The sequence below is a fragment of the Boleophthalmus pectinirostris genome, unplaced genomic scaffold (assembly GCF_026225935.1).
Source record: "Boleophthalmus pectinirostris isolate CB_2022bp ecotype Guang Dong unplaced genomic scaffold, ASM2622593v1 HiC_scaffold_20, whole genome shotgun sequence".
Lineage (NCBI taxonomy): Eukaryota > Metazoa > Chordata > Actinopteri > Gobiiformes > Gobiidae > Boleophthalmus > Boleophthalmus pectinirostris.
The window spans coordinates 17,922,165-17,941,338 of record NW_026571153.1 but is presented as its reverse complement, the minus strand read 5'-3'; the positions used below and the strand labels follow the sequence as shown (position 1 = coordinate 17,941,338).

General features: G+C 40.4%; 2 protein-coding genes across 2 annotated transcripts in view; both read right to left on the bottom strand.

Annotated features, from left to right (window-relative positions):
- rgs12a (regulator of G protein signaling 12a) overlaps positions 1–12,825 on the bottom strand; it is a 41,580-nt gene extending 28,755 nt beyond the window's left edge. Inside the window, exons 1-3 of the mRNA XM_020924023.2 lie at positions 12,701–12,825; positions 10,351–12,188; positions 8,951–9,043 (exon numbers count right to left, since the gene is read on the bottom strand). Of these exons, the coding sequence (XP_020779682.2) occupies positions 8,951–9,043; positions 10,351–12,120 (1,863 nt within the window). The 5' untranslated portion in view covers positions 12,121–12,188; positions 12,701–12,825. The remainder of the gene's footprint in view (positions 1–8,950; positions 9,044–10,350; positions 12,189–12,700) is intronic.
- Positions 12,826–14,903: 2,078 nt separating this feature from the next.
- Positions 14,904–17,118, bottom strand: msantd1 (Myb/SANT-like DNA-binding domain containing 1). The gene is made up of 3 exons (XM_020924024.2): positions 16,741–17,118; positions 16,364–16,654; positions 14,904–15,183 (listed from the first exon to the last, which is right to left on the bottom strand). Exons 1-3 carry the CDS (start codon positions 17,043–17,045, stop codon positions 14,904–14,906), a joined length of 876 nt encoding a protein of 291 aa, XP_020779683.2. The 5' UTR covers positions 17,046–17,118.
- Positions 17,119–19,174: the final 2,056 nt, after the last annotated feature.

Genomic DNA, 19,174 nt, shown 5'->3' with positions numbered 1-19,174 from the left:
CTTAAGTGTGTCATTATGTTTGTGTTCGTCTCATTTATTTATCGGCAGCATATACTGTATAAAGAAGTGAGCGAGTGACGTCACCCACAGTGTTCAGCTCTAGTCAAATGAAGCTCATGGCGCTAGCCGTTACAGTGAATTTGGAGCCAGGCTGTATATAAATAACAGAATTTTTTTGACAAACACAATAGCAAAATAAAACGACCCGGATCGTGTAGAGTGGGTTAATATGAACATTTAAGACCAAAATGACCAGGCTCACTGCAGCAGTTAGAGAGAGAAGGGTCACAATATTCCAATGTAAGGGGCCAGGGTCAGTAGGAGCCGGAAAAGCCGCATGCGAACTTGGAATGTGGCGGCTAGCGTGTTGTCCATATACATATATAGTCTACGACTGAAGCTCATGGTTTTTAACTATATTGTACATTCAGAACATTTTTGGGGGATAATTCTACTAAAAAGGATCATTCTGCTTTATGGTTTAGTTTCATTATCATTGTTAATGGTCTACATTTATTTCAGCAATAAATCACACTTCCAAATTTGTTATGGTGACAGGCGCAATTGTTATTGAATGAGCTGGTTTAGCATCTGCAAGAGACTGATTTTCAACATTTACTGTGGGAAATATAATGCAGTTCAAGCAGATACTGGGAAAAACACTAGAAGCCATGCCCCCAGACTCCCATGAAGGACTCTCATTTAAGCATCTTAACAGTGTTTATAAGTTCTAAGTTCCAGTGCCATGTCCTTGGCCACATCACAAGGCCATAACAATACCACAGTAACATTTCCTTTCTCAAATATTAAGTCAGACAATCTCAGGTGTGAAGAAGTGTGGGAACATGTCAGGCATGATGATGACTGTATAGCTCTGTGATAAAAACCCTTCTTGTGTAACCTCCACACCCTTGGTAATAGACTTTCCTTTAAGCAGAAGTGATTAATAATACAAGACGCGAGGTAAACAGTAAGTGAGGAATGAATCATTTTCTGAGGTATTGGATCCATAGACATTCCGGTTCCAAGTTTTCCGATACTCAATCAATCAACAGGGATCACTTGACTGGCTGTGAGGCTGATTAAAAATATATTAGGTGGTCCCACATGGTGATAGATGATGTCATTCAGTGCAACATCGAGAAAGGCAGGATTTTCCATGGCTACGTTATGGCCAACATGCAACATCAGCAACCACAGCCACATCTGGTGATTTGTTAGAAGGAAATAGGCTACAAGTAAAATCATATTTTTAAAATGGTTCCACAAACATCTGGAGTGCTCAACTAGACATTTCTTAATGTACGATTTTCTTTGTTTTGGTTGAGTAAATACAGTAGGATCATAAACCTTGTTCAAGTATAAATGAGTGGTGAAATTACAGGTTGTGGATTTGGATTGCATCTTTTTTTCCTTCAGTCTGCTCCTTCCTCGCTACAGTGAATCTGCCTCCATCTTCTTCTTTCTTCACATTCTCTTTCCTCAATGTCCTCTTTCACTGCATCCATAAATTTGGTATTCATCATGAAAGGCGATACCAAGCTTTTTCCAATCGACTTAAGATTCTTCCTCTGCATAAATTCAAACCATCTACTGTACCTCTGACCTCTCTCTCCCTCTCTGTGTTCACAAACATTGTCCCTCTCATCAACAAATCAAAACAAAACAAAAAATCTCGCTTCTGTCTCCCATCTGAGAGTGACTTCACATTTACAAGTATGTAAACAATTAGAGAGAGAACCCCCGACTCATAACTCCTCACAGAGCCTATTCTGTTTGTGTATTTGTAATTGTTAGATTCGAGATTATCACTGTCGAGAGATTAATATACAACTAGCCAGAGAGGATCATTTAACATTTCCTTTAAAGGTGCACTGTGTAACTTTTCAGGTGGAGGGTCCTTCAAACGCTTTTCTCCATGGATCTCCATGTTATGGCTTTGTCTGGAATGTTTCACAGTATGGCATTAAACCTTTCTATCTTCATGGAGACCAAATCAGACCAAGTTACAGGTCAGATCTGTGGAGAGGTGACCCCGCTCAGTCAGAATGCTTGTTGTTTTTTTAGGTATTTTTGAGCAATAAAGCAACCTGTAATGTAATATATTTAGGGTAAAGTAGTTTAATTTCATGCTGTGTAAAATTTTAGAGAGAGCAACAAACAAGCAGGTGACAGACCCCCCAACCAAAAAGTTACACAGTTCATCTTTAACTATAGCATACTTTTTGTGGCTGTTCTCAAGCTGGATACATGGAGAAAAATCTGGTGTGTATGCAAATCTCTGCACACCAAGAATATAAAGATACAATAAAAGCAAACACCAAAATAGGTAGCTGTACTGCTCCAAACACAGCACTGGAAATGGGTTATAACTCATGTAAATTCAATATGTTAATATCATCACAAAAGTTCAAAGGAAGTTCAAAACTCCCCCTTAAACAGTTGTGCGAGTCTGAAGTGCTGCAGCTCTCATCTCAGACATCCCAAGACAGAAGTCAGGGAATCATGGCAGAGACATTTGGAAAATGTCAGGCTGCTTGCGTTGTTGTATCTTTATAATGCTAGCCTGAGGACACATTTCGTGAGTGCAACTGTCCACCCACACTCCAGCGCTGGCCATGTGATGTCATCCAGATAAAAGTGTGTCGTGTATTCTCAGCTCTCCAGCTAATCCCCAGGAACACGGCATTCTGGTTCATCTTACACCAAACTCCAAGAAGACACAAGGATTTACACGAGTGCATTATTCTCATTTTAAATCACAGTGTGTCTATTGAGTGACGCAGCGAACATAGTGCAGAGTGCAGTAGTCAAGCATGAAATGGGCTATTTTGACTATGAGCACGAATGGTCTTCTGATGAGTCTTTGCAGGAACATGTCTCTACAAACCTCACAGAGGCGAGGCAAAACCACAGGCAGTCATTTCAAGTTCAAACTTAACTGTGGCTAAAAGGGCGCTTCTGGAAAACACAACTCTACTTTACATTTACAGTGCGCTTATCAGATTTCCCTTTGGCTCACTTTACTTCAATGTCAAATTCTGAAGCTTAAAAATCATTCAATGTGCTAGATACAAAAGCACATATTACTTTGTTGTGAAATGTTATAGGTATAAATCCGTAAAGTGAATTTAAAGTGTGTGCAGAGTATGCCATCCGCGAATTTTCAGCTGGCACAGGTCAAAACATTCCTCTAATAGACCACACAAGCAAACCTCTGTATGTTTCTCTAAAGGCTTTCACTGGATCTGCGAGCAGCCTGGAGAAGGAGAAAAAGTAACAGGACAGCAAAGAAGACAGCATCATCCAATCCATGACTTACAGTATTGAGCGTTAAAGTTTGCTCCATGTATGGCAAGAGCTGCTGTTGGTTTTGGCTGGTCCTCAGAGCCTGGAGAGGAGAGTAAAAGGGTCCATTCGCAAGGTCCGCGTGCAGTGCCTCTGTCTGTTTGCAGTGGAGAGGAGACGCACACGACTCTGCTGTGGGGGGAGGAGGAGGAGGAGGAGAGGAGGAAGAGGCGAGCGTGCCAAAGGGGGAGCCCAAAATCCTGACAGCTACAGGGAGTTCAAACGCTGCCTCTCTGTGCGGAGCTGTTGCCGGTAGCTCTCCCTCCTCCCTCTCTCACTAGCGCTCTGGTCCCTCTCTCCCTCTCTCTCTCTTTTTCTCTCTCTTTCTCTCTCTCTCCAAGCTGGAAATTCCTCCCTCCTCCTCTCCCCTTGTCTCTACAGATTCATGCCTTCTACCGCTGCATGTTAACAGCCCACAGGACAGATCTGCTGCTGGAGTTGCTGTGTATTCATGGGGCAGAAAAGTCACTATTCAAAAACAGAAACCTGAACTGAGTGATTGGGATGTTTGCCATTAGGTAAAAGTTGCAAGTTACAATATGAAGACAAATGTTGGATTTTTAGAGTGACCAGCGAAATTTGATATTCGATCTGTTAACACTATAATTCAATTTAACACTGGAGAGAAGCTCAGCCAGTACAGAACTTTATGCTCTGGTCAGTTCAATGGACATGACAATAAATTCTAAATTAAATACTGAACAAAAGGTAAAATGACAGCTGTTAACTTCAAAACTACCACTTCACGACATCACAAGGTGGAGCATTCTGAGCTTTGGAGATGTAGACAGACTAATAATAAAGGGTCAGTCAAACATGTTACTTAAAAAACACAAAATCTAGGTACGTTTTTGAGGAGGTAGCAACATTCTAAAATAGTAAAAAGCTCACAAGAATCAAATTTATGTAATATAATATAAGTAGATAAAACAAAACCAAGTATTAGTGGCAATAGATTATAATATAAATAAAAGATAAGAAGTTTATATCATACTGTGGAACATTCCAGGACAAACAACAATATTTTCGTGAGACACACAGGCGATGCGTACTTTTAATATAACTCCTATCTAAATTCACATCAAATCATAAATAGAAAAAAAAATTACATTAAGAAATTGCACCAGGTCTTTTTGGTATCCACATCTTATTGCTATATGCGTGTGTTGATATAACAAGCTATTTACATTATGCTATGCTGCCTTAGTTTACATAAATATATCCGTGCGAACAGTAGCTCGGTGGCCTGTTAATAGTGTCATCCCTCTGAAACTGAGCTCAGTCATCTGCCTGCATGGGTTTGAAAACAAAAATGCAGTTGCCTCATGTGGATGAAACAGAAATAGACTTGTAGCAGTGGGATGTGGGGGTTTTACACATTGGCTTGACAAGCGTTGGCAACAAGATAAAGAGGGAAAACTAATTTGTCAACAAAAATAATAGGGGGTAGTGGGGGGTAACAACAAAGCCCTCAGAAAGATCAATACACTTCACAAGATCGCTCCCAGTAAATGAATTTGCCCAATTTGCATCTCCGCTCAACTAGAAAGACACAAAAGCTACATGTGGTTCGTCTTGCTGCGTGGGTAGAGAAACCTAGGTAAAAAATAACAAGCTCAGTCTAGCATTAGCTCATCTGTCACACAGCAACAGTCTTTGGAAGGAAGGTTTCAAATTGTCCTAGATTTACACATAACCGGAGGTGCCAACAGGTGAATCCCAAAACAGTTCTACAGCACCAGATGTTTAGATTAACACTATAGACACAAATTAACAGTGTTTTATAATGACAACATGAAAAAAGGGCAAGCACAAGAGGTAGGTGCACTAGGCAACACGATAACAAAATATCTCAGATAGGGTGAAGTCACGCAAAATTAGATCCTCTATCAAAAGGAAACGTGTCAAACACTACAAAAAGCTGATAAACTCACAGTGTTTAGAAGCTTCCAAACAAAAGTAAGTGCTGAAATATGTGGACTATTATGATTTATTTTTCTATCTTTTCACATCGGTGCAGAACTTGAACCTCAGGCATATTATTGATACTTTGCAGTGAAATCACACTGGGGGGTCTTACATGTAAGTATACGGCAGAATGTTGAGAAGTTGCACACATTACCAAACACTACCCAAAAAGTTTTACAATAATCTGAAAGTCAAGAGAAAAAAAATGCAAAATGGATTTAAACAAGACATTTTCAGGAGCCTGTGATCGATGTGAGTCTTCATGGTCCTGCATAGGCGTTTGATTTTCAACAAAAAGGTGAGCGTGAATAACTGAAAAAAATGTTGGCTAATGCTTTCTGTCTTTTGACTGTAATATTATTCGTGAGGGATTTGTTTGTCACAGCACAATCAGCTCACCTGTCAGTTCTTTCTGGTCAGATAGCATAAAAAAAAACTCAGATTAAAGTCTATAATATGATTAACAGAGCTTCAGACGGAGCAGTGCCACAGTTAGCATCACACCCAGAGGGAATGTTAATGACATCAGCTGCAAAGTGTCGACAGCAAATTTTTGATGGATTGCCCAATGTAATTTGAAACCATCGGGAGCGTGTCAATACCAGTACCACTTCTTTTTTTTTTTAACACATTATAGCTCGGTGGTGGCTTAAATAAAGAGTTGCTAAAGTAAACCACCAGCCTTCCCCCTTGTGAAACTCTTTATATGGACATAATTGCTAATGTCATTGGATGGGCTTGGGTCTATAATAGCAGAGAAGTCAACACTGTGATCTCTATCCACAAAGCCAGACTAATGTTCGGCCTTGAAATAGAACCCTGATGCTTTATTACCGCTGACAACTGTAACATTTCATACATGCTCAGGCAAAAAGACTTGCCCCGGCTTAAAGCTCCGAGGATCGTATTATTGTTATGAATGTAAGAGGTACTACTACATTCGTATGGGGGTAGGAAAAGATATAGACTGTTCTGTATGCTTCAAAAAAAAACTTGTATTTGTAAAGCTAGTCTATAGGGATAGGAATAACTCTAATTGATAAACATTTAATCAGAGTGTGCATTGTAAACCCTCCAGCAGCATTAAGATTTGAGAGAAAACTGAAATATGAACAGAAACTAGTGCAAGAATTACATGAATTTGAGAACATAGACTTTTTAAAAAAAATAAAGACAAGATGTTTTTTATAATGAGCAAGTTCTGTTCTTTGCAGAGGATTTTCTTTTATTAAACTAATTGCAGTCTTTACTAGGGATGTAACAATAATAATAATATCGTGGACCATCACAATGTATCGAATTACAAGTCTCTTTGCTTAAATTAAAAGTTATGGTGCAGAAATAGCTTAAAAACAGAGGGAACTACATAGACCATGATCTTTTGCACCATTTCAGTGTAGACTACAAGAAGAAATAACAGTTCTAAGCACTTTCAAGTCTTAGTTCTTTGGATTAAGTCTTGTCAAATCGTTTTAAGAGGAAAAAGTAACAGATTAACAGTTTTAGCTGTTTAGCCTCCACAAAATATGTCAATAAATTTCATACCGTGAGATGTATATCGCACTTAGAGATTTGGATATTGTTACATCCCTAATCGTGAGCCTCCCCACTATATCGTGAGCTTTCCCAGGATATCACAATAAATATCGTACTGTGGGATTCATACCGTGATTGAATATATGAATATCGTTACACCTCTAGTCTTTACCATTCTGATAATTAAGATTTCAATTCAGTTGTGCAGCTCTAGTGTTAACACATAAACCAATTATTTATAGACTGCTTTAGTTATAATAAATGGCCTGATTTAAGACATCAGCAAGGAATTACACTATGAAGCAACGCGTTGGCACTATGGGTGGACGAAAAACAATGCAAATCAACACTTTCTAGACTGGAGGCAAGATAACAATAACTATTGATTAGGTAAAGGGAATATGCTCTTTCATTGTCATATCTTACAGCCCTGTATAACAGCAGTACCCACAAGTCACATCATCTATAGAAATAAAATAGCTTCTGCAGAAACAAAAAATAAAACTATGCCAAAAAAATGAGAAAGAAATATCACTTGTAGACTGAATCTTAAGAGAAGACGTGATGTTTTTTATCAGAGCACAATTTGCAAGCCGACAGTCTCAGTCTCTCCCATTGAGTGGTGTCTCAGCATGACACTTTTTAAACAGCTGTCTTGTTTTTAATAGTGACGACGCAGGAGCAATCATTTATTCCACAGCAGATAGAAAATTATTACCAGCGCGAGGAAGCCAAAATTCTTCCAAACATCCACCACCAATCATCTGACAGCTCTGTGCATGACACTGGATTTGTTATGACAGGAAGCGACAATAAAAGAATCTCTCATCATTAATAGAACCATTTAACTCCACTGCGCCTAGGCTCCAAATTAGCCCCTTTTCCACAAGTCTAAGGAACTCATTTGTTTGATTTACAATGTGAGGTCTGGGGCGTGTCCTGGTGCAGCTCTGACTAATTCACGGATACACAATACAGTACAGCCTATTTCGGTTTGCATTGTCCAAATGTTTAAATGCGCATTCATAGCAATTATGGCATGTCTGAATAGAGAGAAGTGTGCTTTTGTGAGAGTGTGGTTGTAGTACAGTAGAAGAAAGGGCACATTAATAGAGTTTGAGGAGTTGTGAGGCCTAACTCATTAGTGCGGGCAAACAAACAGGGGGACAGGCAAACCTCGGCACAAAGAGCACTTTGTTGGGACCCCTTACTACAAGTGTAATAGCAAACTCACAGTTCAAGGTAACGGAAATGAGGGGTTAAAAAGAGATGTGGTCCAGGCAAAAGGATACTTTTAGACTGGAAAACTTTAGCGGTTTAAAAAATGTGACATTTTGGGAATCAGTAAGACATAGGGTTGTCAGAGTATTGAAAATGAGATACTAATCAATGCTAAAACTAGTAATCAAAACTAGACACTCATTTGAGAAGATATTGATAATAAAAGTCACATTCACATGACAGAAATTAACCTTTTCTCAATCGCTTTAGAATGATCACATAAATCAAAGATTAGCATACGCCCATGGACCTCTATGGAGGGATTGCAAAGTTACAAATGTTTATTGTTATAATTTTATGTTGAAAATCACATAGTATTATCTAAATGAAGCTGAAGTGTTTTTTTTAAATCATTGTGGTATCGGAATCTGTATTCAGTATCAAGTTTATTCCTTAGTATAGAAATCATGTTTGAAATCGACTAAACACAAATAAGAGATACAGTATGTTCTAATTGCTTGTATTTCAAAGTTATTGTTGTATGAATAAGGGCCTTATACCAGTGATTACCTAACAGTGACAATAAGAACTTCTTTATCCATCCAAATTACATAACAAATAATATTAAGCATCTCTTTTAACTGCAAACACACCATTTGGAATGAGCCAAAACAAATGACTATTGCCCAGCTTTGTATTGTCTTCTTTCTGCAGATTTACAGTTATTTGTTCTAAATTACCAACCAAGATCCAAGCATTTTCTTTAGAAACAACTACAAACAGCTGGCAACATTACACAAAGCAAAAGCAGGTGAGTTATAATTGCATCAGGTCAAATTCTGTATGGGCCCAGATAAAAAACAAAGTCGCTCATTACCTCAAGGTCGTCCAGAGATCTCGCCAGACTGAGGCGTTTTGATGAGCGCCGTTTTGAGGCTCGGACGACACCCCTTCCCCAAAACCTTGAGCCCTGAAAGACCAGAAAACATGAGAGGAAAATTAATTGGGGTCATAAGCGTGTAAAAGGTTCAAACTTATGAATACACTGGGAAACTGGCTAATGTGATAACGCTAAAACATTTCACTATAAATGCCTTGAAATAAGCCACATTAAAAGCACTGTATTCATTGAAAACCAACTGATTAAATAAATTTGGCCTTTTATGTCTTTGTGGTGGTGATTGGGTGGATTTTGAGTGTCAATGGTAAAAAGGCTGACACAAATTAATTAAAGGTTTTACATTACCAAAAAAATATTTTTGTGAGCTTTATGCCACGTTGGAATGTTGTTACCTCCTAAAAAACATACCTCAAGTTGTATTTCATTCACAGATGTTTGTTTGAGTAACCTTTTATTATTAGTCCACCTACCTTCCCAAAGTTCAAATGCTCTGTTCCACCTTGTGATGTCACGTAGTGGCAGTGTTCATGTTAACAGCACCTTTTACCTTATGTTCAGTAGAGACTGAAAATTCCAGGACTGATATTATCCAAATAATTACAATATGGGCATGGATGAGGTGAACATTTCGATGTTTTCTGAAGAGGCTTGGTGCCAGTCAAGAAGTATAAAAAAAATTAGGAATCACTGACTCAGATAATTATCCTGGTGTGACATGTGCTCTGCCCTATCATTTGTCTGGCTTCCTGTGCAAGACTGTCTCCCTCTGATCAAATGCAAACTTGGAAGGGGTGTCTAGCAAATGTTATGCCAGTTCTGATTGTGCAGAACATTGTAGAATTTGCTGTTAACAGTTTTATTTTTTACTCAGACATTTGCACTCTATTCAAAAATTTTGGATAAGCTCTGTATCAAAGTGGTTTTCTCTGGGCTTTCTGGGTACATAGGGACATCTTGTGGGCAAACAGGAGAGCAACATTCAACATTGACAATGACATAATTGACTAAAAACAGGTGTTATTTCAGTTTCATTCACACTCACCACCAATTTAAAAAGCAGAGCTCTTTGTGGGACATTTTAAGTGCCATTGAAAAGCTTTACAAATACACCCATAGTGTCTGGACAACTTGTGGTGACCAATTTAATACTTCCTGTGTTGAACAAGTAGAAACACAGATGTTTGTATGAGTGTGAGCGGCAAACACAGTGTGAAATAGTGTCCTTCAAATGTGCAATAGTAGAACAGAATCAGGGCTGTGCAATTAATCAAAATAATCAATTAATTAAGGTTATTATAGCCAATTAAATCAAGATTTAACAATTAATGTGGTTGGACATGATGTACATCATAATGTAAATAAAACGTTAGTCTTACATTTTTGTGAGCGCACTTGTGTTGTTTGTCTCTTTGCTCAATAAAGCGCTTGGTCCACTCCTCTTGTGGTGGGAGCATCATGGCGTCCGCTGCCTGGTACCTGTCTGAGGGGATTTGGCTCATAGGCGGCGGCATGTTGGAGGGGCCGGACCCTAGGCCCGCACTAGACCAGCTGGGGACCTCCTGAGGCTCATTCTCATCATTCACTGTCCTGGACCACTTGGGCTTTGAAAACCACCTCTGGCTCCTCCGAAGAGGGTCTGCCAAGAAGTTTGTTTTTTTAGTGAGCGGCAGTGGTGGAGGTGGTGGCTTGAACTGGAACTCCAGCCTGGGTGGGGGTCCCCCATAGAAGCTGGTAAGACCATCGGGGCCAGGAAGAGACTCGGAAAGGGAATGCGTGCCTGTACTGTTCTCAAGATTAGGTTTGGGCTGGTTCTTAGAAAGGTTTATTGGGGTGAGGTCTTCAGACGCAGGATAATCCCAGGGACAGCTGGGAAGGTGGGATCCAGGGGGGGTTTTCACCATGGATGGGAAATCCCGATCTGTTCTCTGTTCAGGAGGTGAACTATTCCCTATTCCGCTGTCCCCATTGCTGCTAGCGCTGCCGTGGTTATCACTGGTACCATTGGCATAAGCCTGCTGCTGGGCCTCAGAGTCCAGCTTGGTCCTGAGCCTCTCCACCGCCTCTCCCATATCACTGTACAACACTGTGACGAAGTGCAGCACGTCTGACGGTGTTTGGGGGAACTCCAGGCAGCCAGACGTGTCCGGGTCTGCAGTGCAGCTCAAGCTAAAACGTCCAGCGATGCCGATGTGGTCCTGATGTCTGCTCAGCTCTGGGTCAATGAAGAAAACATGGCAGGAGGCCCTTAAGGGGCTGTCCTCTGGTACCTGGCCATTGATGATGTGTGCTGTGGTCACCAAGCAAAAGAAACGGGAATCTTCTGCACACACTGCTCCTAAAACCAGGTTCTCAGCTGGAAAAGCTGCCAGTACAGCACCTGCATCGTCACACAGTCGAATACAGTCAAACATGATCTTCATCATGACCAAAGTGTGCGTGTCCTGCTCTGTTCCCAACTGTCGGATTCGCTCCAGAATAGCTTTTAAACAGTCATCAGAGTCTGAAGTGTTGAGGATGAGCTCAGTGGAGCTCAGGTAGCCCACCACCAAAGTCATGTTCAACACACTCCACTCTGGACTCACTTCCTCTGTGTCAGTGAAAACAGAGTCTGTGTCCCTTGACCTGGAGAGCTCTTCCTTGTCCTGCTGAGTTAAAGCACTCCATTGTTGTGACCACTGTGACATGTCCGGCTCTGACACAGGCCTTTGTCTAAAAGTGGTTACTTGGTTAAAAGAGGAGTTATTAGAATCGTCTGAGATGGTACGGAGAACACCTGCTCTTTGGAAACCCCTCCCTTTCTGGCCAAACTTTTCATCAGCTAGAATAGGATTTTCAATTATGCGACCTTCAGTGTGAACCACCAGTCTCAGAGGGCCCCTGGAGCTTCCAATGAGCTGTACCACAGTCTCATGAGAGGCAGCTGAAACATCTGTCCCATCGATAGCCATTATGCGATCCCCTTGTTTAAGTCCCACCAGGTCAGCAGGGCTTCCCTTTAAAATCCCACTCATAACACATGGGCGCTGTCCTGCTATAGTAAATCCATATCCAGCTCGACCGCGGCTGACTTCCACACCCCTCAGTTCACCAACTAAACTTAAATCCAGACGCCTTCTAGCGCCTTCAGGCTGCCCTTGGATCCTCATCTTTGTGGATGCCACCACTGTATGTCAGTTAATGTAAGCTGCCAACACTTGTGTGTGTTGTTGTCATTCTGAAACACAGAAAGCGAGAATTACAAAAAAGTATAACAAAGACACACACACAATGAAGCTTTTTGTGTGTCACATGCCATGTTATTTGTGTTAGAAATGTAAGTCTTTATTCGTGATTGAAATGTCATAAAAGTAGGTTTAAGGTTTAGCTTTTTAGGATATTTAGATTTTGTGTTGCATGCTAAATAAAATGAAAATAACTACATTTGTCAATTATCTGTCAAAAAGACAAAGTGCTTTTTGTCCTAACTCACCTAATAAAATCCACCCCTCCACCCAGAGTGCCAGCTGCCCCGTCACGCATGTTAAACTTATTTAAAATCCAAAATCTCTACTTTAAAAGCACTTTTCTTGTCGAATCACTGATTTTAAAGGCATTTGCCGTATATTCGGCCTAAATAGGTTATAAAAACGCATAGTTTACGAACATCTTAAACAAAGTAACTAACGCTAAGTTACAAGAGCGGACCAAATTTAATGTTAACTAGAAAACTAAATAACACTATATTACCGTTTTCAGCGGGAGAAACTTCCTCAAAACAACACAACAATCCCGTTCATGTCGGTATTATCCACATTGCTTACATTTTCACATCGTAACTCGTCTTTAACAAGTGACAGAGCGGTTTGTGGCCGTGATTTAGGGTCCCATATGGAGCCCGAGCAGCGCCGCCTCTCTCCGTTTATATATACGCTCTGTACGCACGAGGAACAAAGCGTCTTTCACGGTCTCCATGACAGCGTAACGTCTCTGCGTCACGTGACATCTGCTCTCGCCCAATTAGCGATCTCTCTTTGTTTCCCATTCAAACAAACAGAGTTACGCTATTGGCTGAAGCTGAAGGCTGTTGTAAAGTAGACAATATTTAAATACATGTTTTAATTATTTAACTTGCAGATATGAAATAATTTGAGTGTATTGCATTTAAATTATTATTTACATGCGTATCCATGTGCAGCTGGATAATATCAATTAAACTATGGCAGAAGAAACAAACATACGTTGTGCCACAGGTTATAAGCATACACAGTATACATATGGTTATAGCCTATATCTATTCTCCTAATTAACATTATAAAAGAAAATGTCTTACCGTTTAGTGTTTAAAATGTCTTTCCATAAAATTCCATGCTCCTTCCTCTGTCTGCTGCACTGATACAAAACTTCCTGGTGTTGCTGTGTGTACATAATAGCTCTCTGGTCAAAGGGCTGCAACGGCTGCTTGGAGAGTCACATGGGTCAGATGCAGAGATGCACTAGTGGTGGTTGTCTTCAGCTAAGTGAGCCGCAAATGGGTCTCTCAAACCACCCACAAATTCACAACTAGCTGATTTTTTATAGTAATAAATGAGAAATTCAGCCTATATGCGTCAATGTTTGTCTGTAGAAGGCTACAAGTTACATTACAACTGACCTAACATGTGAACGGAACTAATCCTTATTTTCTCCAAATCCTCTTAAAATGGGCTCAAAAGCATGTTCTTTTAGTAGGCTACAGACCTGTATGTTTACAAATAGATAATGAATGGAAAAGTGAATATCTTCTGTCTTATTTAAAGTGAGGTGGTGCATGCTTGTTGACGTGCTTGTGTATTAAGCAGTGATTTTGCATTAATAAATGTTCAAAAGATGCTCAGTTTAACCTTAAGCTCATAAGCCTCCCGGTATGCATCTGCAAGCTTTGTGAAAAAAGACTATGGCAAACGTAGTATAGAAATCATGTAGCTAAACACTGTAAACAATAACGGCATACAGCAAAAAAAGAAATAATAACAATCAAATAAAAAAGGCATATTTGATATTAATGTTCCTATATTAAACAAAATGAACTCTTGTGTGCTATAAGCCATGTTATAATGCTGATAATTACTCAGAAACATACTGACTTGTGTTTTGTTTCATTTTTACACATTTGAGTAATTTTATTATTAGACGTCTACATCTCCAAAGCGAAAAAAGAAATAAAAAATGCTCTGTTCCACCTTATGATGCCAATTTAACAGCTACCTTTTACCTTTAGTTCAGTAGACATTGGCAATTCCAAAATCTGACTTTATCCAAATGATTCTAGTAAAGGTGCATAGTTTGAAAACACTTCCTGTATTACCACATGACATCACAAGGTGGAAGTGTTTTCCATTTGAGAGAAGAACTCAGCCTAAATATGCAGGATTTGTGTGTTGAATATGTGTAAATGAAACAAAACACAACCCCAAGTATGGTTCTGATGAGGATATCATATTATAACAGATCAGAAAATAGTGTAGTATGGGCCCTTTAAAGCTGTCTTATGTAAGTCAAATAGAAGGTCCCCTGTTTGTCTCCATGGAGATGTTTCTGCTTTGCCCATAATGTTCCACAACATAATATTAAACTTCCCTATCTTGCATTTTATTGGAAATAAAATATCTTTCCGCTCCGTTGATCTGACCTGCAACTTGACCTGGTGTTGTGTCCATGCAGATGGTAAGACAAAACAGTAACATATCCACAGAGACATGCACTTGGCAGACACAGAGCACCTTAAAAATTAAAAACAGGATTCTTTGGTCACAGTGATTTTTTTAATTTACACAAAATGCCCTCAGTTGATAAAAAGTAATTTGTGTATTGAATAGTCTACATCTGTTACAACATGCTATTCATATAATACACGGATAAACTATAAAGATTAAAAAAATAATAAAAATACTATAGAGTTCACTTTAACACTTCAGTGGTTTGCAGGATCGTGGTGCCTGGGTTGTGACGGGACAGACGGGAGCTGGATCAATCTCTCCATGAGGTTCATCATACGTTCTTGCATCTGGAGACACTGTACTTGGACCAGGTTCTGTTGGTGCAGAGCTCTCCGCACCTCTCTGCACATCTCCTCCAGAGCACGGCTGGACCTCCTCTGTTCCTGAAGCATGCACTGCATCAGCCGCACTTTCTTCCTCTTCAACTGGAGCTGCTTTTTGTCTGTCAGGCGTTTTTTACCCGAAGATTGTAAGCTGCAGAAGAGAGAATAAAAACTCAACTTAATAACTAAACTCTTTTTAAAGAAGCATTGCACAACTTTTCTGGTGGAGGGTACATCACTTGCTCGTCTTCATGAACATGTTATTGCTTTGTCTGTTTTTAAACCAAAGATTAAACCAAAATTACTTAATCTATCTCAAGGGAGACAACTATAGGCTACATTACAGGTCAGATCTGTGGAGAGGCGGCGCTGTTCACAGTGACAATTATTGTATTTTTGAGCAATAGAAGCACCATAATGAATAAATGCTAGATAGATGTGTTTATTGTCATACCATGGAACATCACAGGCAAAGCAATAACATCTCCATGGAGACAAGCAGGTGACAGACCCTCCACCTGAAAAGTTGGGCAATGCGCCTTTAAGAAGCATCACAATCAAAAAAGCAATCTAGTAAGTTTGTTAAGTAGGTATGAAGTAAGAAAGGTTTTACCCAGTCTGTCAAATGCTTTTCTCCATGGAGGTGTTATTGCTTTGTCAGAAATGTTTCACAGTATGGCTTTTAACCTTTCTATCATCCCAGAGACCAAACCAGGCCAAGTTACTAGTCAGATCTATGGAGAGGTGACCCCGCTTACAGTCAGAATGCCCGTTTTTCCAGGTTTTTATTTTTTTGCAATAAAGCCACCTGTAATTGAACAAAGATAAGGTAGAGCTTTTTTATGTCATATTTGGGATAATGACAAACGCCAACCAAAAAGTTACGTAATGCATCTTTAAAGGTGCACTAAATAATGTTTTGGTTGGGGGTCTGTCACCTGCTTGTTTCTATGGATATGTCACTTCTGCCTCATGGAGATGTTATTGCTTTGTCTGGAATGTTCCACAGTATGGCATTAAACGGCTCTACCTTACATTTTTTCAATTACAGGCTTTATACTGCTCAAAAATAACTGGAAAAAGAGGCGCTCTGACTCTGAGTAGGGTTGCCTCTCCACGGACCTGACCTATAACTTCGTTGGTCGGATTTCCATGAAGATAGAAACGTTTAATGCCACACTGTGAAACATTCCAGACAAAGCAATAACAAAGCATTTGTCGGATGCTCCACCAGAATAGTTACACAATGCACCTTTAATTGGAAGATCTTTTGTGTAACCAATTTAAAAAAAAAAAAACTCCCTTCATCTGAAACCAGACTTTGCTGTTACCTGGAAGCTTGTATGAGCTCGCTGTCTGAGCTGAGAGAGTCCAGCTCTTGTTTGATCTCCATCTCGTCTGAGGAGCCAGTGTATTCGGGCAGAAACTCCACAATGCCGTCCTCTGTGTGGAGCACCTGTGGGTCGCTGGGGGAAGACGTGGAGGGCCCTGCCATAGCTGCGCTGAAATCCATATTGTTTATTCTGCCATTTTCTACTGGTTTATTAAGAATCTTCTCTATGGTCTTGTAGTAGGGCCAGTCTGGTACCTCTCCGTTGTCAGCTTGTGTTGCTTTTAGCCTCCTAAGGAAAAAGAGAACACATTTAGATAAGATATAATGCACAGAAAAACATTACCTGTAGCTCTGTGCCTACCTGGACACTCTCACCTGTATTGGAAAGACATATTAGTGATTTTCATCTTGATCTCCTCTTTGAAGCGCTGCTCTCCTGTCAGCTGGAAGAACCTCTGAGACATCTTCTCGTAGACCTTGGCGTTTCTCTTGCTGCTCTTGAGTTCATGGTGGAATTCCTCCCACACGAACAGGAGTGCCTTCATTTCTCCATCAGTCCAGTTGGGGGCCCTCCTGTGCTTCTCACTGCTTCCTGGCATTAAGTAGCTGAAGCTGTCCTCTGCTGCAGCCATGTTTGCGAGGCTTATCTTTGGCTGCTGTACAGGCTGTGCTGCTTGCATGCCTTCAATCTTAACCGGCTGGATTTGAAAGCCTTTTACTGCATTGAGAGCTGCCTTGCTGTCTGCAGTCAGATTCTGTGCCATAAAAGCCTTATACGCATAGCCCTGCAAGCTCGCCGTGCCCCCACCCCCTAGCCTCGCTGAAAGAGGACTCAAAATGGGGCCTAGGGCTGGAGGAAACCGGTTAAAAGCTTTTAATGCTCTCTGATGTCACCGTGACATCAAGTTTCCAAGGCAACGGGGAGGGAGGGACCGTGCTCCCCCTCCCCGTGCCCAAACACGCCCCCTGCCGTCCTTTCCCCCCCTCGCGCTGTGCACTCCGCCGCCGCACGCACACACAAAAAGCTTTTAGCTGAAAGGCAGCAGTGTGTGAGAATATTGCTGACAGTTTTGAAACATGAGCCGAGAGGGAGAAAGAAGGAGGGAGGGAGAATGAGAAAGAGAGGGAGAGAGAGAGAGGAAGGGAGGGAGAATGAGGGAGAGAGGGTGGGTGGGAGCGAGAGAGAAGGAGGGAGAATGAAAAAGAGAGAGAGGGTCGGTGGGTGGGAGGCAGAATTAGAGAGAGGGATAACGAGAGGGGGAGAGAGAGGGAGGGGAAGAAAGCGCGCGAGCCCAAAACCACGGATATGTGTTTCCAAGGCAACAAGGCAGCCAATTTGGTAGTCAGCCAGTTACTGCTCTATTTAAAAGCTTTTAATAATACAAAAGTCGTCTTGCTTCAGAGAGGAAGATAGAGGGAGGATTTTCTTTCTCTGGAACAATGCGATGAGATGAAAATACTGGCAGTGTGACTGTGTGAAACTCAAAACAATGGCAGAGTAGACAAAATGCGCATTGTGCTCCAGCTGAAAGGCTACTCAACAGGGATGGAGTGTCTCTACTGGGTAAAGACAAGCAACAGGAGCTTTTCAACTACTAAATATAGCTTTTGCATAGGCTTAGTTTGTTCACATTCAAGACATTGTTCCTAATATTATCTGGTTAGAACTATGTAAGTGCTGTAGTTTAGCAAGGCCCAAGCTCCAACAGGCCTCAGAGACTATGTGACTGAGGCAATGCAACCCAGAGTTTATCAAAGTGGCAGGACCAGTTTTAATTCACACATAATTTTGGATTTAAAGGTGCACGCAGGTCCATCAGATGCTTTTCTTCATGGAAATGTTACTGCTTTGTCTGGAATGTTTCACAGTACGTTAAATCTTTCTATCTTCATGGAGACCAAACCAGACCAAGTTACAGGTCAGATCTGTGGAGAGGCAACCCCGCACACAGTCAGCACCTGCGTTTCTAGGTATTTCTGAGCTATAAAACCACCTGTAATTGAGTCATTGTTAGGTAGAGCTGTTTAATGTCATACTGTGGAACATTCCCGGCAGAGCAATGACACATATACAGTAAAAACAAGCAGATGACGAATCTCCAAGCAAAAAGTTACATAGTGCATATTTAAATCAGATTTGTAGTGTGTTCAAAATATTATTATGAAAACAGTTTCTGCAAAATGATGAGCCGACCTTCTGTTGTTGCGTGTCTTAACTAAATGTTGGTCATATTAGACACTGACCCCACCTGCTGCTCAGAAACATGACGTGTGCACATGGACATAAACCTATTGACCAGCTTCAGCCAATCCATCACATCTGTCACTTTAAACATATGTCCTGCACAGATTGGCCACGGTCAGAAAGTTTAATCTTTACTAGTAAAACTGAGTAGAGCTGAAAGGAGTTTAAGACCTGGCTTATTAATGCGCACTATGTAAAACACTACATAGCCTATGCACATGTATTCTAATGTTCTTATGTACATAATAGGTCTACTATCCACAGTTGTGTGTTTTAATTAATCAAACTCATTCTCTCTCACACTCTCTCTTTCAGTGTTTTTTTTTTCTTTATATTTCCCACTTTATACATTTTATATACAGTACATACAAAAGACAGCACATATATAAAGTAAGATATATGGAATAATGTAAAGAAACAAAAGGAAAATAACTCCTCAAAGTAGCCACCCTTTGCTTTGCTGAAAAAAGATTTTGTAATTTTTTAACTTTTTTTCTTGGCTCATAATTCCATATATCTTACTTCTTATATTTGATGTCTTCCATATGCATATAAGATTTAGAA

Coding starts and splice junctions, on each gene's coding strand:
- msantd1 (XM_020924024.2), bottom strand. CDS start 17,045: ATGCAAGCAGCACAGCCTGTACAGCAGCCAAAGATAAGCCTCGCAAAC. Junction 16,655..16,740: donor AATATGTCTTTCCAATACAG/GTGAGAGTGTCC, acceptor CTTTTTCCTTAG/GAGGCTAAAAGCAACACAAG. Junction 15,184..16,363: donor GAGCTCATACAAGCTTCCAG/GTAACAGCAAAG, acceptor TCTCTTCTGCAG/CTTACAATCTTCGGGTAAAA.